The sequence below is a fragment of the Balaenoptera physalus genome (genome assembly GCF_965194825.1).
Source record: "Balaenoptera physalus genome assembly, chromosome: 6".
Taxonomy (NCBI): domain Eukaryota; kingdom Metazoa; phylum Chordata; class Mammalia; order Artiodactyla; family Balaenopteridae; genus Balaenoptera; species Balaenoptera physalus.
In genome coordinates, this window is record NC_138885.1 from 123323452 (window position 1) to 123342673 (window position 19222).

General features: G+C 37.3%; 1 protein-coding gene across 5 annotated transcripts in view; it reads right to left on the reverse strand.

Annotated features, from left to right (window-relative positions):
* The window catches only part of FARSB (phenylalanyl-tRNA synthetase subunit beta), a 65500-nt gene that overhangs the window by 30375 nt on the left and 15903 nt on the right, over positions 1 to 19222 (reverse strand). For all 5 annotated transcript variants that reach the window (XM_082464650.1, XM_082464654.1, XM_082464652.1 and 2 more), the window contains 10 exons: positions 17431 to 17581; positions 16170 to 16278; positions 15158 to 15228; positions 13604 to 13665; positions 12608 to 12659; positions 11001 to 11062; positions 10520 to 10727; positions 9923 to 10003; positions 6040 to 6132; positions 2284 to 2401 (listed from right to left, as the gene is read on the reverse strand). In XM_082464650.1, coding sequence (XP_082320776.1) covers positions 2284 to 2401; positions 6040 to 6132; positions 9923 to 10003; positions 10520 to 10727; positions 11001 to 11062; positions 12608 to 12659; positions 13604 to 13665; positions 15158 to 15228; positions 16170 to 16278; positions 17431 to 17581 — 1007 coding nt within the window. The remainder of the gene's footprint in view (positions 1 to 2283; positions 2402 to 6039; positions 6133 to 9922; positions 10004 to 10519; positions 10728 to 11000; positions 11063 to 12607; positions 12660 to 13603; positions 13666 to 15157; positions 15229 to 16169; positions 16279 to 17430; positions 17582 to 19222) is intronic.

The following is a 19222-nucleotide window of genomic DNA, read 5'->3' on the forward strand; positions in this document are numbered from 1 at the left end:
AAAAGAAAACCAGCAAAGGCACCTCTACCCAGGGCTGCAATACAGTAAAGTGGTGTTCCATGCCTACAGCGAAACCCTCCCTGTGGCAACTGTGGGGACCGCAGCTCGCTCCTCACCCTCACCGTCCGGGCTCTAAGCTGCCTGCTTGTGAGCGTGCCCAGCCCTGCAGGGAGCCTCTGCAACTAGGGAAGAGTCCTGTTGCTGAAACAGTATTACAGAACTTTTGAGGAAATCTCGAGTAATTAATCTAATCCTATATTTAGAAATATGAAAGGATCACCAAGGATCAAAACAACATAAAACTCAAAGAACTAGGATGAAAGGTAACAAGTCAAAGTTAATAGAAAAAACTGACATAGGAATTACAACAAATTCTCAGTTATCTATACCAATGGATGATTTGAGGCATAAGAACCCTCAAAACTATTTGCAGCTGGCACTGAAAATGTTTTCTGATTTCTATTACAGATTTATCATCCAAGGAAAATTCTACACAGAACTTTTATTCTCTAAGGATCTAATAAGCACTGAGACCAAAATTCTGGCCCTAGCTCTAAGTCCCTTATTTTACGCAGCCTTGAGCAAATTACCACTTTTCTGTCTTAATTTTCCAGTATATTAAATGGGGACAATATTTTGTCCCATTTGCCTCAAAGAGATGTTTTAACAATCAAAAAAGAAAAAGTACCTTAAAAAATTTTGGGGGGGGGAAGCAAAAAGCACCATACAAATGCAAGGTGACACTGTTAACTGAAGACAGGCTGCATACTGGGAGCAGATGGAATTCAGCCTAGGCTGAAAGGTTTGCAATGGACAGTCCACAGGGCACCTTTATAGAATCTATTTCCTAAGACAGGCCGATTTACAGTCAATAGTTCTTGGCTACTTTCTAGTCATTAGAATGACGCCATGTTGTCCTCTTCAGGAGAAACTGAGGAAAAGGCCCCCTCTTTTGTCAACGGATTCAAAAGAACACATTCTGAATTCTGCAGAGTCTGGAGTAAGACTGAATAAATACTGCTAGGACTTCAACTGTTAAATCCAGGGAATCAAAGAAACACTGCCAGTAATTTAGTCATTTGAGGGCACTGCTCACCAAGAGATACCACATATGCAGCTCGAACAGTCAGTCGGACTTATATATAAGTTGAAGACATGGAGAAGTTTGAACGAGACAGGCTTTCTTGGCAATCAGGTTTAAGGACTTACTAAATACATAATATATTTATTAAGTAACAGCTACATTCCAAATATTAGACGAAGCAACTTGCTGTACTAACAAGTCCAGACCATCCTCAAAAGAAGCAAAAACTGGTAAAACACATTTACAATCACTGGTACAACAGTAGTATGAACAATCATTGTTAAACTAGAATAGTAAGATATCAAGTACGTCAAAATGATATGCATATAAATCACATGACATAAGAAAAAAAGAAATACTCCACAGTGCTTTTCAAGTTGAGGTTTTAATAGGGCTCTTCATAAATATTATTAAATTCTCTGTTAAAATTTGCTTTCTAGGGCTTCCCTGGTGGCGCAGTGGTTGAGAATCTGCCTGCTAATGCAGGGGACACAGGTTCGAGCCCTGGTCTGGGAAGATCCCACATGCCGCGGAGCAACTAGGCCCGTGAGCCACAACTACTGAGCCTGCGCGTCTGGAGCCTGTGCTCCGCAACAAGAGAGGCCGCGATAGTGAGAGGCCCGCGCACCGCGATGAAGAGTGGCCCCCGCTCGCTGCAACTAGAGGAAGCACTAGCACAGAAACGAAGACCCAACACAGCCAAAAATAAATAAATAAATAAATAATAATTAAAGGTGCTAATAATTAAAAAAAAAACAATTTGCTTTCTATTAAAAGTAAGAGATATTGCAATCAAATATCTGGCCCTTGCTTGGATTGATTCACATAAATCAGTCATGAAATTTAAACTTATGAAATAATTGGGAAAATTCAAACACTAGCTGGATATTTGATGATAAGATATAATAATGGCATTGGATTATTAAAAAAAATAGTGGTAGCCCTTACCTTTCATAAATACAAACTAAAGTGTTTGTTAATAAAATGATGTGATGTCTAAGATTTATACTAAACGAATACGAGGAAGTGGGTTGGACTATAGATGAAAGAAGTCTGGCCACGTGTGAGTTGATAATTCTTGAAGGTGGGTGCTGGAATCACAGGAGTAATTACATTATTTCCTCTATTTTTATATACAGTTGAAGTTTTCATAATAAAAAATGCTTTAAGTATACAAATCAAAGGTGATTCATTCTTACCTCTGCTAGAATCTTGTATTACAATGTCAGAGATTTCAAACAGTTTCAGAGGAAGGGGCATCTTCCGATTCGCAGCTATGGTCTTTAGGAGGCCAGGAAGAAGGGTAGTGCGTGCCACCTACAGGAGAAGACATGAAATTGCACTGACCAAATAGGAACCAGACATACTTGGTTAATCCGTGGCCTCACAGGAAGACACTTTTGGAAAATGCAATGCCTAAATATCCAAGTCATTTTTAATTTTTAATTCCAGTACTTCATATCCTGCTTCATTTCACAAAGTAATTGAGGTAAATTACAAGAAATACAAATATTTAAACAGTTTTAACATGAATTAACCAAATTTTTAAAAACTAGGACCAGGGAAAAAATGTAAATGCAATTAAAATACCAGGACAATGAGAAAAACAGAACACAAATATGTAGGCATTAAAAAACCACATAGCTGCTATGGGCAGGATGTGACTACAGTTTTCAGCTTAGTAGCCAAAACAAATAGGAAAACGTCTAGTTATTTCATTCTTAATATTCATAAGAAATACAAATACACATTCCAATTCTTAAAAAAAAAAAAAAGGCAAAACTTCCCCTGCTTTTGTCTGTGAAATAAATTTCTCATTCTAAGCTGTATGAGATATGTTAGCTTTCAACACATCATGTTACCAGAAGGGTTTTATGAGCGACGGTATTACATCTGCAGTCAGACTCCAACACCATTATCTTTTGCCCAGACTCTGCATGAGCTTCCTAGGATAATATCTCTGCTTCTACTTTGCCACCTTATGATCTATTATTCTCCCCACAGACGTGACCCTTTAAGACCTAAATCAGATCATGGAACGCTCCTGCTCAAAAACGTCCAATGGACTTCCATCAGATTTTGAATAAAACCCATGCGCTACATGGGGCTTTATGTGAATCTGGCCCTAGCCCCCTCTCCAGCCCCGACGCCTGCTGTTCCCCCTGGCTTACTGCACGTGCTCCAGCCACACACCGCCATCAGGATCCCATCCCAGGCCTCCACACGTGCTCTTTCCTCTGCCTCATACATTCTTCCTCTAGATTCGTATGTAGCTATCTCACTTCCTTCAGGTCTCTGCTCAAAGGTCTACATGGTCCTACATGGGCCTGCCCTGCCCACCCTGGCTAAAACAGCAGCCCCTCTTAGATCCTGCATATGTAACAAGGACTTGCTAGATTGTGTTGAGGAAAGAAGAGAACACAGGGACTTCCCTGGTGGCGCAGTGGGTAAGACTCCATGCTCCCAATGCAGGGGGCCCGGGTTCAATCCCTGGTCAGGGAACTAGATCTCACATGCATACCACAACTAAGGAGCCCGGGAGCCACAACTAAGGAGCCCATGTGCTGCAACTAAGAAGCCTGCCTGCCGCAACTAAGACCCAGCGCAACCAAATAAATAAATAAATATTAAAAAAAAAAAAAAAGAAGAGAACACCTTTCCTGCTATATTCACTCTACCAGAAAGCTGCTATTAGCCTTCAACTCAGTGCTTTCTGAAATATGGGTCACTTTCCCAACCAGAGAGAAAGTGCCCAAACCATTCACAGAACAAAACTACAATGTTAAAGAGAGCTTAACTTATTAGAATAGAAACAAGCCACTTTTGTAGATGACTTTTTTAGGTTTTTTTCACTTTATTTTATAGATAAGATTTATTTCTTTAAAAACTCACAGCAACACAAAAAATTAAACCTGAATCAGATCAAGCTCCTAGATCTAACTCCAATTTACTGAAAATATAGGGGACCACAGGAATATAGTCAGCAAAATCCTAAATGTGAGAACCCTACAGGATAAGTGACCCAGTTTCTTCCACAAAGTGAAAGGGGGAGGGGGAGAGAGGGAAAGAGATGAATGGATGGAGGAGCAACCTGTGGATTAAAAGAGACTTAAGAAGCACATCAATCAACTTTAATGTATGAACCTCATTTGAACCCCAAATCAAATAAACTATTTAAAAAAAGACACCTGAGAAAATTTGAACAATAATTGGATATTTGAGGATATTAAGGAATACTATTGCTAATTTAGGGGGATATGGTAATTTTCTGTAATTGTGTTTACAATAATTATAGTAAAATTTTACATACTTCAGTAAATAACATTTCTCTTATTTCATCCATTCTCTAGTATAACTACTACCAGAAAATAGCCCAAAGTTAAGAATTATGCAAAAGAAAGAATAAGCTTAGACAATAAATTGAGATACAAGACCATGAACAACTTACACTTATTTTAACCATAAATAAATATAAACCTGTTAGCCACATTGGTAATGGTAGGACGTTATCTGTTCATAAAGGAGGAGTAAAATAGAGAATCTGTCAAATCTAAAAGACAGACTCTCATCTCTTATGTATTTAATGCAGAAATATTGAATCTTACGTGTGCTGAGCCACAGCTATTTAGTGACATTTAATGTGTTTCTGATTTGTTTTCCTTCCACTCGTATAAAATAGATACGATGTAAACCCTAAAGAACATAACATTACCACATTGTAAGAAATCTATCAAGCTTGAGAAATAAAACTGGGAGAAAAAGAAATACTGGAAAAAACTCAAATAAAAATCCATTAAGATTTACTGAAAAATTTCTCTATCCAAATGAATTTGAACATCTCTTATTAAAGAGAACACCTCACACGTCTTAGAAAAGCTAGTGGGCATCAGAAATCAAAATATAAAAATTGTCACAATCCTTCTAAACTAGCATAAAGATTCTTCAAAGTTTTGACACTGAATATGGAGAAAGAATTTATGTATTTGATGCATATTATTAGCAATTAGCTCTTTAGTCTAGCTCTAATCTGCCACATTAGTACGTAGCTCTATACATTAAATCTAACTTTAAAAAATCTAAATATTAACATTTTTAGAACTTTTAGAATTTTTAGAACTAATCCAGACACTACTTTTACAAAAGTGAAAACCAAGATCCAAAGAAACTATCTCAAATCAGAGTTCATGTATTATTTTATCATTAACTTTCTGAAAAGCATGTCCTTCCAATTCTAAGATTCCCCTTGATTCTAGAAGACATGATCTTCTCTAAAGCCTGTTTAAAAAAACACTGAAATGCATATACAAGGAAAATAGAATGAGCTTATTAGTATGAAAGAGGTAAAATGATTCAAAGTCATTAATAAGCAAAGATATTATAACTCTGAAATGCTCTCTTTTGATAGTTAAGGTCCGAATCTATCATGTAAATCACTTAACGTTTACTATTAAGGGAGTATCATTCTCATTTAAATATTCCTAACCTCCACATGAAACTGCCAATAAACTAGACAATTACAATGAAAGGCACAGTCAGCATGGTCCAGAACTGGCATAACGACTTATTTCAAAGTAAAAGACTTAATGGAGGTACTGGGAACAGGTGTAGTTTCACTTATTACAAATGGGTGGAAAAGAGATGAAACCTGAAAATAGTATTAAAAAAAAAAAATCAATTGTGAAATGGAAAGTTCAGACAAGAAAGGCTGGGCTAGGTATAGGTAGCACAAAGCAAGTAAGAACCACCTAGAAGGTTAATCAAGAAAAGATTATAAAATGTTTAAAGAATTTTTGTCAGTAATGTATGTAAGAACCAAATATAAACCTATCCAAGAAGAAATTCTAAAGAAGCTCTATGATTTTGCCAGTTGAGATAAAATAACTGAAGAGACTTTTCATAACTCATGTACTGCCTCTCAGTTTTTACCCAAATTCTTAACTACTTAAAACTCTTACCTGAAATTCAGCTGTTTTAGGATTACTTATGAGGACTGCCTTTGTTGCAGAGATATGCAAACCCAGTTTATCAGCAATATCTTCTTGGGAGCACTAAGAAATACATAAAAATAGATCAATATGGAAAAGCAATGACTAAATCCAATATAAAAAGTATTTAACGCTGTAAGAACTTTTGATGGCCTCATGGCAATGTAGATTATATAAAGTAAGCTAAGAATAAGCTGAGAATAAACATATATCAATTAAATTCAGGTCCACAGCAGATGCAATTTAACATTAATAATTCTCTTACAATGAGTTCTAACCAGGATGCAGAGCTAAAGTACATTTTCCACATGGAGCTGGTGGTATAACCTGTACTTGGGCCCCCCTAAGCTAGCCTCCCACTGACCTTACCAGTCTAGTCTCCTACAATCCCCTACTCATTCCCTGAATTGTACACTTTTCCCTACCTTTACCTGAAATGCCCTCCCTGCCCGACTTGCTGCCACCCGGACCCCTGCAAGATTCTACTTACATCTCTTCCACCACTTCCATAAAAATAACCCTAATGACTCCAGTCGGAAATTCTCTCTCCCTCCTTGGTGTTCATATGACTTTCTGTTTTGACTACTATTGTAACCTCTGCAAAATCTGTACTGACTTGTGACAGAATGGTGCGACTAAGAGCAGAATTCAAATGACCTCAACGATGTCGCTTAACTTCAGTGCATATGTGGTTGATAAAGCTCTGGGTAATGAGCAAACTCCTAAGCACTCACCCACCAAAAAGAGAAAGACGCCTGTCACCCTCAAGAACCAGGATGGGAGGCAGAATTCTGAAAATAAAACTCAATGACTATGAGATACAGCAAGTCTTTATCTCAATGACTATGAGATAAAGCAAATACACTACTTGGCACAAACTAAGTGATCAAAAAATATTAATGATGATAATTAATGTCATTATTAAGAATAAACAATTATCACATATATTAATGTTAACGTTTGAAAGAGTTTAAAACTTAACATGAAAACTGATGTACCATCAGTTACTCTTTTCTATTTTCCAACATTAGGTTGGAAAATAGAAAACTGTCCTCAAGGACTAGTGGTCTGTATTTCACTTAGAAAAAAAGAATGGGTTTAGATCCCTTTTATGCCAATGCCAGTTCTAATGACTTCTGCCTTGCTCTTTCAGGAAGGATTCTGAAGACACATCCAGGCACAGCAGAAAAGAGCTCCCTGCACCGCCACAGCTGCAGCAGTGGAGAATGGCAGCAGGCATGCTGGGAATAACCATTTTTTCCTCCATAACATGGAGGAGTTTTAATAACAAGATTTAGACATAATGTGACCAATTAGGAAATGCAATTTACATGATGCAATCTATTCTCAAACAGAACTAGTACTGTCTGTATCAAAGAAAAAGGCCCCACAGACACATGGCTACACAGTTAGGTATCTGAGTGACCTTGCACTTTATCATGATGATGGACCATAAGGGATAGAGGTAAGAAGCAATTTAAATCAGGTATCCTGAAGTGGCAGTAGCTGGTATACAGGATGAAATGTTTATAAGTGTTCATATTTATGTGTTTATTTTAAATAAACACATTTACTTGTTAGAAAAAATAGAATAAGTAAACGAAGCCCATAGTTTTTACAAATATTATTCTTAAATAAGGCTGAAGTAGGCTTTTAGTTTTAAAAGTGAGCTAATTTAAATGAAAATATTAAAACTGGTATGCAGATATAGCAAAAATCATGATGATGATATGTGAATTACTTACACCTGGGAAGTCAAGGGCTGGGTTTTAGGAAGAGAAGGGCTGTTACTCTTGTGCAAAACTAGATATAAGGCTCAGTGATGTTTAGGTTTGCTTAGAAAGTATGTAACTTTATAAATACCTTTCATGTTGAAATTCCTATAGGAAAACTGTTACTACAAATCTGAGACTCTCTAGCACCTAACTCTGACCCCCGCCCTGCCCCGCCCCACTGTGATAAATGTGTTGAAGTGACCTTGGACAACTGAACAGACTGTTTCTGGCACTCCTGGTGGGACAGTTCAGTCACAGGCCTGGGGTACAGATAGACCTGTGCTGGAATCCCTGGTCCACAGCCAATTGGCTGTGCGAAGTGGGACAAGTTACCTCAATTAACTGCTGTGTAAGACAGAAACACCTACTTCACAGGGTTGCACTGAGAGATGGAATCATGTACACAAAGTCCTTTGTGGAAGACAAACTCTCTCTGCAGAGTACCTACTTGTCAGGAGGCAGAGCACGTGCTCCCCCTTAGATGCGTGGGGCTACATAGTTACAAAATCAACTCCTTTGCCACTTAATATAATTATAAAAAATAGAATACATTTCTAAAAAAACAGAATACATTTCCTTATGCTATTTTTTGTATATCAGTTCACATGAAATCACTGCTGCTCCTGACTGCATATGCATGTGTGGTACATATATGAATGACGTGGTACTCAAACCTAGCATTCAGTCTGACATAACAGAAAAGCACTCCTCAAGAAGTCAAAAGGCCAGATTCTGGTCACGGTTCTCCTGCTGTCTATGTAAACTTTGCTGGGTACTTATCCTCTCTCGGCCTCCGGCTTCCTCACTGGTACAGTGCCTGGCATATAACAGATGTTCCATAAATGTTGTTGAATAAAACATTTCTAAACCAGAAAAAGGAAGGTGTTGGGACTTCCCTGGTCATGCAGTGGTTAAGAATCCGCCTGTCAACGCAGGGGACACGGGTTCGAGCCCTGGTCCAAGAAGATTCCACATGCCGCGGAGCAACTAAGCCCGTGCGCAACTACTGAGCCTGCGCTCTAGAGCCCGAGAGCCACAACTACTGAGCCCGTGTGCCACAACTACTGAAGCCCACGCGCCTAGAGCCTGTGCTCCACAACAAGAGAAGCCACCGCAACGAGAAGCCCGTGCACCGCAATGAAGAGTAGCCCCCGCTCGCCACAACTAGAGGAAGCCTGCGTGCAGCAAAGAAGACCCAACGCAGCCAAAAATAAATAAAATAAAATAAAATAATTTAAAAAAAAAAAGATTAAAGAAAAAAAAGAAAAAGGAAGGTGTTGAACTAGATCTGGAAGGTCCCTTCCAGTAGGAACATCCTGTGAATTACACAGGCTCAATAAAGTGACATGAGAGAGGCTACATCTCCCCACCAGCCCTCTGTGTACTGGTCGTGATTCCCACCACTGCCTTCCGTAAACACCTTAAAAGACTGAGACGTTTAGAGCTGGAATTGCGTTGGGGGGAGCTTTCCTGGTTGTTTTGGTTTTTGCCTTACATCGTTAAGCTGAAACGGACTTGAATGGTCAAGAAGTACACTGCGGGCACCACAGCACAGCTCAGCAAGAGACAGAAAGAAACTACAAATTGCAGACACATTTCGATATCTTCAAATGCTCGATCTGCTGGGGGAGGGAGATTTCTGTCTGATTTTGTAATAAAACTCATTTCCTGACTTAGGCCTTTCATGTCAGCTTTTCAACTCAAAGCAAATGTCTGTGAACATGTTCAAAGACAAAGAAACAGGCTTAACGTGGAGCAGTCCACAAGCCCTTAGCCAGGGCGGCATCTAGTGGGTACGGCCACAACCAAATTAAGACTAAAAATTCTAACTTAATAAATTTGGTTACGAACTTCATTGTGAACCCTCCACAACTACATGAAACTCTAAAATTTAGTCCTTCGTGCTTTTCTGCGACTAAAAAAAAGAAATCTTCATTTCTTTACCAGAAATTACACAATCTCAGGTAACAAAGTGTTCTTTATAACTTTTTATAAATTCATACAAGGAATCACAGAACAAGTAACTTGGAGAGTCAAAGAAAACAATCAGCAGGGCACAAAAAGCATGTACAACATACCAGAGCAAAGGTAAGTGCCTCAGTGAATCCAGCAGCTGCCATGTCATGTCTCAGGAGTTCTGTGAGTTTATTTAGGGGAAACTGGGGGGAAGAAATTATTTCACCTCAATAAAATTTCCCACTTTTTTTTATTAAAAAAAAAGAGAGAGATTTATAGAAAACTTGTCACTTAAAGGAAACCACCCTTCCATCCTAATATGCCGCTCGTCCCACCATCTCCCCACCACACCGACCCCTCCCCATCACCTCACTACCCCAACACTCCTACCCAGACGTACAAACCCCCCGCTTCTACCTCTCCCACACGCCACTTCTGCCTTCAGGCCCAGGATCAGAAAATGAATCTCCTACTTAGAGATGCAAGAAGGGCTCCAAACTCGAAACCTGTCTTTCTTCAAAGAACTAGTCATCACAGGTTTTCAACATACTCTAATCAATCGGGCATCTGTTTTGCATCCTCTCCACAGCAAATGCCTCTCAGAGCAGAGCATGGCCAGTACTGCTTAATTCCTATGTTCTGTTTTTCTCGAAGCCTTCCTGGCATTCAATAATCAGTTTCTAACAATAAGGAGTGTTTATTTAAGGGTGCAATCTTACTTGATTAGCTATGGTGTATGTTTTCGGGAGAGTCATCTGAATGTTGTTATATCCATAAGCAATAGCTGCATCTTCTATGATATCACAGGCGTGGATAATGTCAGCTCTGGTCGGAGGGATTTCAATTTCAATCTGATTCCCATCGCCTATGACTTCTGACTTTAAACACATCCTGGTCAGAAGCTTGGCAAGATTTTCTGGAGTTTCTCTGAAATAGGAACGTACAAACCATAGACTTCACTGGATTATTTAAAACATGTTTATATTTTGTTTTAAAATATGCTACTACCTGAAACCTGTCTTTGTGAATTCCAATAGACACCAGACATCCTAACTGATGTTCTATCGTCATTTATTACTCTGAAGGGATATCAAAATTCTCTCCAAGCATTTTTTCAGGGAAAATTAAGCAGTCATATGTGTACTTCATTCTTGAATTCTCTTCAACAGTAAATAAATAAATGAAGTTTTCAGAGCATACCTGATCCCAACTTTTTTGTTAATTAGATCAGCTCTCACCATCTCCTTTCGATAAGCCAGTTCCTTAGAGAGAAAAAGAGTTTGAGAAGCTGAAATCAGTCCTGCCAGATACAGCATTAGCCTCTTTCTAATTCAATTCATTATTGTTGTGGTTTCATTACCCTCCCAAGAAGTTGTCATTAGAGCCAGATATCAAAAATAAACTCAGTGTGCTTCAGGACATTATTTGCTACATTATATTCATATATGAACATTCTACTTGCTAGACAACTGGAACTGCTTGGAAATATTATAAAATGCCAAACATTTTTCTCTTTTACTTGGTCCATCACCATTCTCTTCAGCAAAACACTAGGTGCATTACATCATTCCTAAAATGCTTACAAATCCTGCTGAAGATTTTCAATTTCATCTCATGCAAGTAGGTGTTTATGACCAAGAATAATTCATGTGTCATACTGTACTATCCATCATACTAAATCTAAGAGTGTTATGAAGTCATTCCTTTCCTATCATTTTTTTCAGGTGGGTAAAAGCAACTATGCCCCAGTCCTGGCTATCAATCTGCTCCAGGAGAGAGCCAGGCTGGGAGTGTCTCACAAATTAGTACTCACTCTCCTTCGAACAGTATGTAACTCTACCATGTGAGATAGGAACAAACACACATAAAATCCAGGCTTGTCAGCAACGTTGGAAACATACTTATATGAGTATTTCTTATCACAAAATTACTCTCAAAATTGTAACCGCCACTAGCAAAAAGGCCGTAAATTTAAAAACCTGTTTGGACTCAGGTAAGGACAATGGGCTTGCTATGCAGAACGCAATTCTCAGAGCAGAAGCATCATTATCACCTGAGTGCAGCCGCCACCACGTAAAGAAGCCCAAGCTAGCCTGCTGGATGAGAGGCACCGGGCCTGTTCACCTCACTGCCAAGACGCAGACAAGTCAGTGAGGCCATCCCAGGTCATCCAGCCGCTAGCCTACCAACCAGCTGGAGCCTAGCAGAGATTAGCCCAGCCAGTCCCGACCAGAACTACCCAGCTGACCCCCAGAATCATGACATAAACAAATGATCGTTGTTTGAAGTTAGTAAATCTTGGGGTGGTTTGTGACATAACAAAAGCTAACTGATAACAGCAATTGAAATCAATTTTTAAAAAAACTGCTACTGGGACTTCCCTGGCAGTCCAGTGGTTTGGAGGGCTGACTAACCTTAAAAGGGGTGAAACTATAAATTACCTAGGTACCTAGTTAATAAGGGAATAAACCACAGGAATTATGGCCATATAATGCTGTGGTATAATGTAGTGGGTTGGGAGTGAAGTGTGGTATAATATAGTGTGTTGGGCTTAAATCCTAGCTCCACCACCGAATGGTAATAGGCAAGCTATTTAACATCTCAAGGTCAAGGGCCTAATGATAGCACCCACCCTCATAGGGTTAATGTGAGGATTAAATCCATGTAATACACACAGTATAGTGCCTGGCATGTAGGTGGGTGGATGCACAGACAGAAAGACCAAAAGCACTCTATAGCTATTATTATTAACGTCACTGCTATTGTCAAAGTCATCATCATCATCAAGTCACTTCTTTTATACTCACTGGAAAGGTATGTAATTTTCCATTAGGAAAAACTACTTCAGCTGCTTCAATCCTGAAAGCAAAAATAAAGCCAGAAATAAAATTAAATATAAATAAAAATAAAACTTAAGGGGAAAAAGGGCCATAAATTCTAAAAATGTATGTGGTTAACAAAACTTTCCCTTGGTCTACAACTGCAGCCTCAACACGTTCAATCTATTCACGTTCCAACACTGCTGTCTGGATTAATCCTCCCATACACAACATTACTATTCCATTTCCTGTGGCTCCCATGTCTCTTCAGGCAGCACCCACTTGATAAGTTTATCTCCCAGTCCTGCAAAGCATGCATCCTTGATGAACACCTTGCCAATACGGACACACACATTCCAGGCTTTAACAGGGTCATGCTGTTACACATTGAAAGCTGACTGATACAACCACTAAAATGCAAATCAATTTAAAAAAATAACCAACACTGCCCATACAATTTCAGTCATGCTTTCTACACTTATACATTTATTTTGAATTATAATACTCTAGAATAAACTATGAAGCTAGTACACAGTAATGGCCATATAGGTTTGATAAGCAATTTTTTAAATAAAAAATTAGCTTTGGAACAAATACAGTGGTCTTATTAGTATATACAGGATATATGCTTTGCTCTTATATATGATTCTCTATCTTTGTTTAGCTGTTCCTTCTGCTGTTTCTCCATGTTCAGTCTCAAATCCTTAAATACAGCTTAAATTTCATTGCCTCCATGAGGTCTACCCAGATTGCCCCAGCTAGCAGTAACTTGCCCTTAGAAACGGCCAGAACATCACTGAAACTTTTTAAGGTACTTATCACTTTTTACTTTATACATTATTTGTTCATGTCTTAGCTCCCCAAAGAGATTATATATTCTAGTTACAGGAACCACATATTTCATCTTTATATTTAGCACAAGGCCTTAGTGCTCTGACTTCAGAACAACAGGCCATCATCGATAAAGATGCCGAACGAACTTACGTAAACTGATTCTCACAATATTCACTGAATGTGGTAACAATGATATCAAGAACTATTTTTGCCTGCAAAGGAGAAAAACAAATATTATGGTAACCCATAAATATACTTTCTTCCATCAGCTGGAAATGAATTAATATTTAATATAATTTAGTCTCCAAACATCTAAAACTGTATCTGTATATATAAATTTTAAAGAAAGAAGTGGAGTAAAAACTCTTGAGCTTGAGAGGCCCTGACCTTATGTTCAGGTGTTCTGCATTTATGCGGTTCTCTGACAGTTACAATCCATGACTGAGACAAATCATCTATTTCCCCACCCCCTCCCTTGGGTTGAGCAAATTTTAAGAAAGACAGATGGCTAACTATGGCAGTAAACCTTATCAGTCTCATAAGTTTCTGCAGCCAGATGCCAGACTCCTGGCCCAAGCACTTACTAGCAGTCTGATTTTGTGCATGTTACTTAATTACTGTCTTTGTACCTTTGTTTGTTTGTTAAGTAGAGATAATAAAAGTTCCTACCTCATTTGGTTAATATAAGGATTACGAGTATGAGTGTGTGTGTGTATAAAACACATAGAGCGATGCCTGGTACACAATAAAGGCCATATAGATTTGTTAATTTATTTTTTTAATTAAAAGAAAAAATACAGTAACGTCATTGGGATATATGCTTTGCTTTTATACATACTTCACTCATATACAAGCTTCAGAAAAGATATCCAAGGTCTGCTAATGTGCAAATTTAAAAAAAGTTTTTAACAGGAAAAGCTATATTACCCTGACAATATTTCTGAAGGCACATATGGTATATAAAAGTTATAAATGAAATATCTTACAATGATCTCCAATCCTGTAAGATGTATGTGAATGCCATTTATCTGCCCTACTTCTATACTCCAGCCTTCTGCCATTCAAGTTTACCTTTCTTAATCTGCTTAATTGCCACCTCACTCTATGGCTTACTTAACATTTGTAAAGAAAAAATATGCCATAAAAAAAAGCTTTCATAACAATCCAATCTAATATATAGTGATGAAAAGTGACTGAACGATTAGTATTCTACATATTCTAGACATCTTTGTGTGTATAAACCCTTTATCAATTTGCTAAATAAAACTTGATAGCCAGTTGGTTTTAATTTTTTTTTTTTTACCAAGTACACAAAGGTACGAAACTAGTCAGCATTCAAACTAAGCCAACTAAGATGAACACTTTATACAGATGGCATTACAATGTATATCCCATTCTCTGTTTTACAGTAATGTATTTGGCTAATTCTCTCACAAGATAACAAGTTCCTTGAAGTCAAGAACATGTAACTCATTATTAAATTCATGGCATTGGAAAGATAGTAGGTGCTCACTAAACATTTGTCAACTGAATGAAAGCACCTTAACCAAAGTACAGAAGAGCTACCTCTTTCTAATTTTCTAAATGGCTAAAGTATGCCCCCACCTACAAAATAAACATATTTTAAAGTTTAGCCACATGGTCTTGGCCCAGAAGTAAAAATCTACCCTGACAGTACAAAAATAGAAAAAAAGTTTTATTTACCTTAGTAAAGTCGGTCCCTGTGCATTCAATAAATATATTTCTAGTATTTACTGTTATTTTGGAATGATTTCCTGCAACAAACACAAAACAATAATGACAAAACAATCAGTTTCAGAAATAAAAGTGCAAGAAAAAGCTCTACAAAACAGAAACTACATTTTAATTTAGAACATAATATAAGCTGACACCTCAGAGGTAAGGAGATACACAACTTTTATTCTAAGCTCCCATTATAAGCTGGAGAATAAAGATAAAATAAAAACAAGGCTTTACTGAGTGCATTCCACACGTAGAGTGCTTAACAGAAGTTGTCTCATCTCATTTTCACCACGATCTATGACAGGGCTGCAGGCAGGACAACTAAGATTCAGAGATTAAGCTCATTGAACATGATCACAGCTATTAAGCGGCAAGGCTAAGATCTGGGTTTCGATCTGGCTCACTCCGAAGCCCACTATGAGTACTAGAGTCCAAGATCTTGAGGAGGAAAAGAGTCTCCTTCCCATCATGAATCAACTGAACCCCCTTCTCACCTCCAGAAGGGCAAACATCTATGGCTTTGACATCACTAAATTTTGTAAATACGTTCAAGTTGCGTCTTCAACAAAAGCTTCAGAAAGGAGTTAAGAGGGTAAAATTCAGTTTTAAAATTTTAATTTAACTATAAAACAGCAGGCCAGACAGAATTTGACTTTAAGTTTAACTAAATGAATTACCTGCTAAAACCAAAATATCAACACCCTTTGGAGGAATATAACAGAATCCAGAGACTAGCACCAGAAAATATTTATGAACTTATAAATATGTATACATTTATAAATTACATTAAAATCACCAGTAAAATATTGAAAAATGAATGAAAAGAACTATTACAATAAAATCCACAAAAGACCTGAGATTCTCAGATTGAGTCGTCTGATTGATTCAGTCAAGTCTATTGAGAATTCCACAGAAATGATAAAGAATAAGAGGGAAACAGCAAAAAACCTATGGTGCTTAAGAAATAACTCACCATTGATGACTGGAGGCATTGAAAGGACGACACCATTGCTATCATAGATAACCGGATACAGAGGTTTATTTTCAATTATATGTAAATAATGTTTAAGGTGGTTGTCAGTCTGAAAAAAAATTAAGTCAAACAAAATTAGCTTTTTATTTCTGTCACTGTAATTAGTTTACATACCTACCTAGCATAAAAAGAGGGGGGAAAATCAGAAAAACAATAAAACAGCCCCCAAAGTTTTAAATGTATAATATTTTCTAATGTAAACTAATATCTCAGAATCCTTATACAGCCTCATTTCCTACTGGGGAAAGATAAGACCACAACCGTTTTTCAAGACTGAAAACAGACTTGCAGAGTAAGCCTGAATCACCTTAAGCAAAACACAAACCATACAAAACTATTTAGATAAATAGGAAGAAATCACTTGCAAATGAGGTCAATGATAATAGCTGCTTTTTCCAAATGATACCCACCTCTTTTACTATTTGTTAAATGCAATTTAAAGTGACTACTGAATTCATTTTCACTGCTGGACTCTAAAGTGCTAATCATGGGAGGCAGACGCTTTTTAATAGTGCATGCTACAAAAAAGCTAGCTAAATCTCATTGTTCCTTATATTTGAATGAGTTTTAGTTATACCTAAATACGAATATTACAATGCGGTATGACCTACTTCAATGGTTCTCAATCCTGGCTGTACGTTAAAAACATCTGAGAGGATAAAAGTAATAACAGGGCTTCCCTGGTGGCCCAGTGGTTGAGTCTGCCTGTCAATGCAGGGACATGGGTTCGATCCCTGGTCCGGGAAGATCCCACATGCTGCAGAGCAACTAAGCCAGTGCGCCACAACTACTGAGCCTGTGCTCTAGAGCCCACGAGCCACAACTACTGAGCCTGCGTGCCACAACTACTGAAGCCCACGTGCCTAGAGCCCGTGGTCCACAACAAGAGAAGCCACGACAATGAGAAGCCCACACACTGCAACAAAGAGTAGCCCCCGATCACCACAACTAGAAAAGCCTGCGCACAGCAACAAAGACCCAACACAGCCATACATACATACATACATACATAAATAAAAGTAATAATAAACAAAACTATGCCCAGACCTCACTCTAGATTAAAGGAATCAGTATCTCTGAGTTGGAGCCCAGACACTGCTATTTTTTCAAGCACTCATTTTACTGCCCTAATTAAGACTTGATTTGGGAGGAATTTCATGATTTATCCAGAGCTATTACATTAACATAAAAGAACATTTACCTTGTATATGTTCATCAGTTCACAGGCTGTATACTCCTTGGTCTTATTTAGAGGCTTGAATTTGATATCAGAAGGTTTCTTCGCAGTATAAGTAAATGGGCCTGACAAAGCGTCCAAGTCATGGGTACCAATAGCAACCAAGGCTCTTTTCCTAAATGTGGAGAGACAGAGAGAAAGAGAAACAGAAAACGATTTGAATATCTCAAAGCAGAAATTCTAAAGATAACATAGAGTACAGGTTTTTTATTTTTAGACACTTCCTTAAAATAGCTTGTTACTACTATATAGCACCTTTACAACCATTAAAAATTATGAGAAATATAAATATAAAGCTACTTAAAACACATTATTTCAGCAGCTGAAGTAAATCCCTTCCACTATGTTTTCCCTAGTACTATGTTATTAGGATGTTTTCAAAGTCAACATACCCTTCACCTTCTTTTAATCTATTTCCTCTAGTGTCCTCAAGTAAACATAAATCTTTTATTAAATTAGAATAAACTACCAAAAACTTCCTGTGTTTTTTGGCTTTTCCATATTTTCCTAAATTTCCTGTCACATAGCTATATTGCTTTATTAATGGAAATTATTTAGTTTTAAGAACTGTGAATTATATTTAAAATTTAATATGTAAGGAAATTTCAAGAGCTATTAATTTCATTTGTTCTACAGTTTACCTGTAAAGGATTTAAGGTAATTTTAGGAACTTAAAGGAAGATACAAAGTAGGAGAGAAAGAAACAGAAGTAGGGATATAAAACGAAGCCAGAAACAATGTTGATACTAAATTAGAATTTCAAAGCTTACAGTCTTATCACAGAGGGTCACAAATTTGGCTCTAAGCTTTCCAAAAGACAATTCAAAAAGAGAAACCTGGTCAGAATTTATGATGTTCTAAAGAATTCTTAAAACGTGTTTTAGACTATGTGTACATATATTCGAATATGTATGCATAACCACAATTAAATATCAAATGGATAAAATAATTAGTAATCAAGGAATGTGTTAAAGTCCATATTACATGAACTATGACATAGTTTTTAAAATTTGTAAGAAACAAATTTTGGTCAACCTCAAATTAACACAACATTGTAAACCAACTATATTGAATAAAATAAATTAAAAGAAAAATTTTTTTTGGTCAAACTCCAAGACAGGTGACTAGAACTTTAATAAATATGGGTAAATTGAACAGAGTTGTTGACAAGCCTAAAGGAAATGTTACTTTACTCAATGAGTTACATGTTTATACACTAGCATAGGTAGAAATATACATGGTTCAGTAAGTTTAGATAAATTAATAATTGACAAATTCATAGGTAAGAAAGTCCATGTTTTCTTGGACATTAATATTGGTTTCTTAATCCTGAAACAGCACCTCAAAATGTCACTAAATTTCAACTTCAAACCAATCACAAAAAAAACAAATTCCAGATTAATCAAAGAGCTATGCATTTTGAAAAACAAAAGGCAAACATACATACACACATACACACACACACACACACACACACACACACACGGAACCATAAAAATTATTCAAAGAAAACATAGGAGAACAATGCTTAAAACTGTGGAGTAGAACATCCCTTCTTAAGACACAAAACATAAAAGTCATACAGGAAGACTGACAAACTTGACTATATCCAAACTGTAAACTTTATACAACCAAAAGACCCCAAAAGTCAAGACACACTGAGAGAAAAGGTCTACAACGTAGGTACAGAAAAAGGATTAATATCCCAAATATAAAAAGATATGAAAACAAAAAATAGTCAGAAATCAAGATTTTA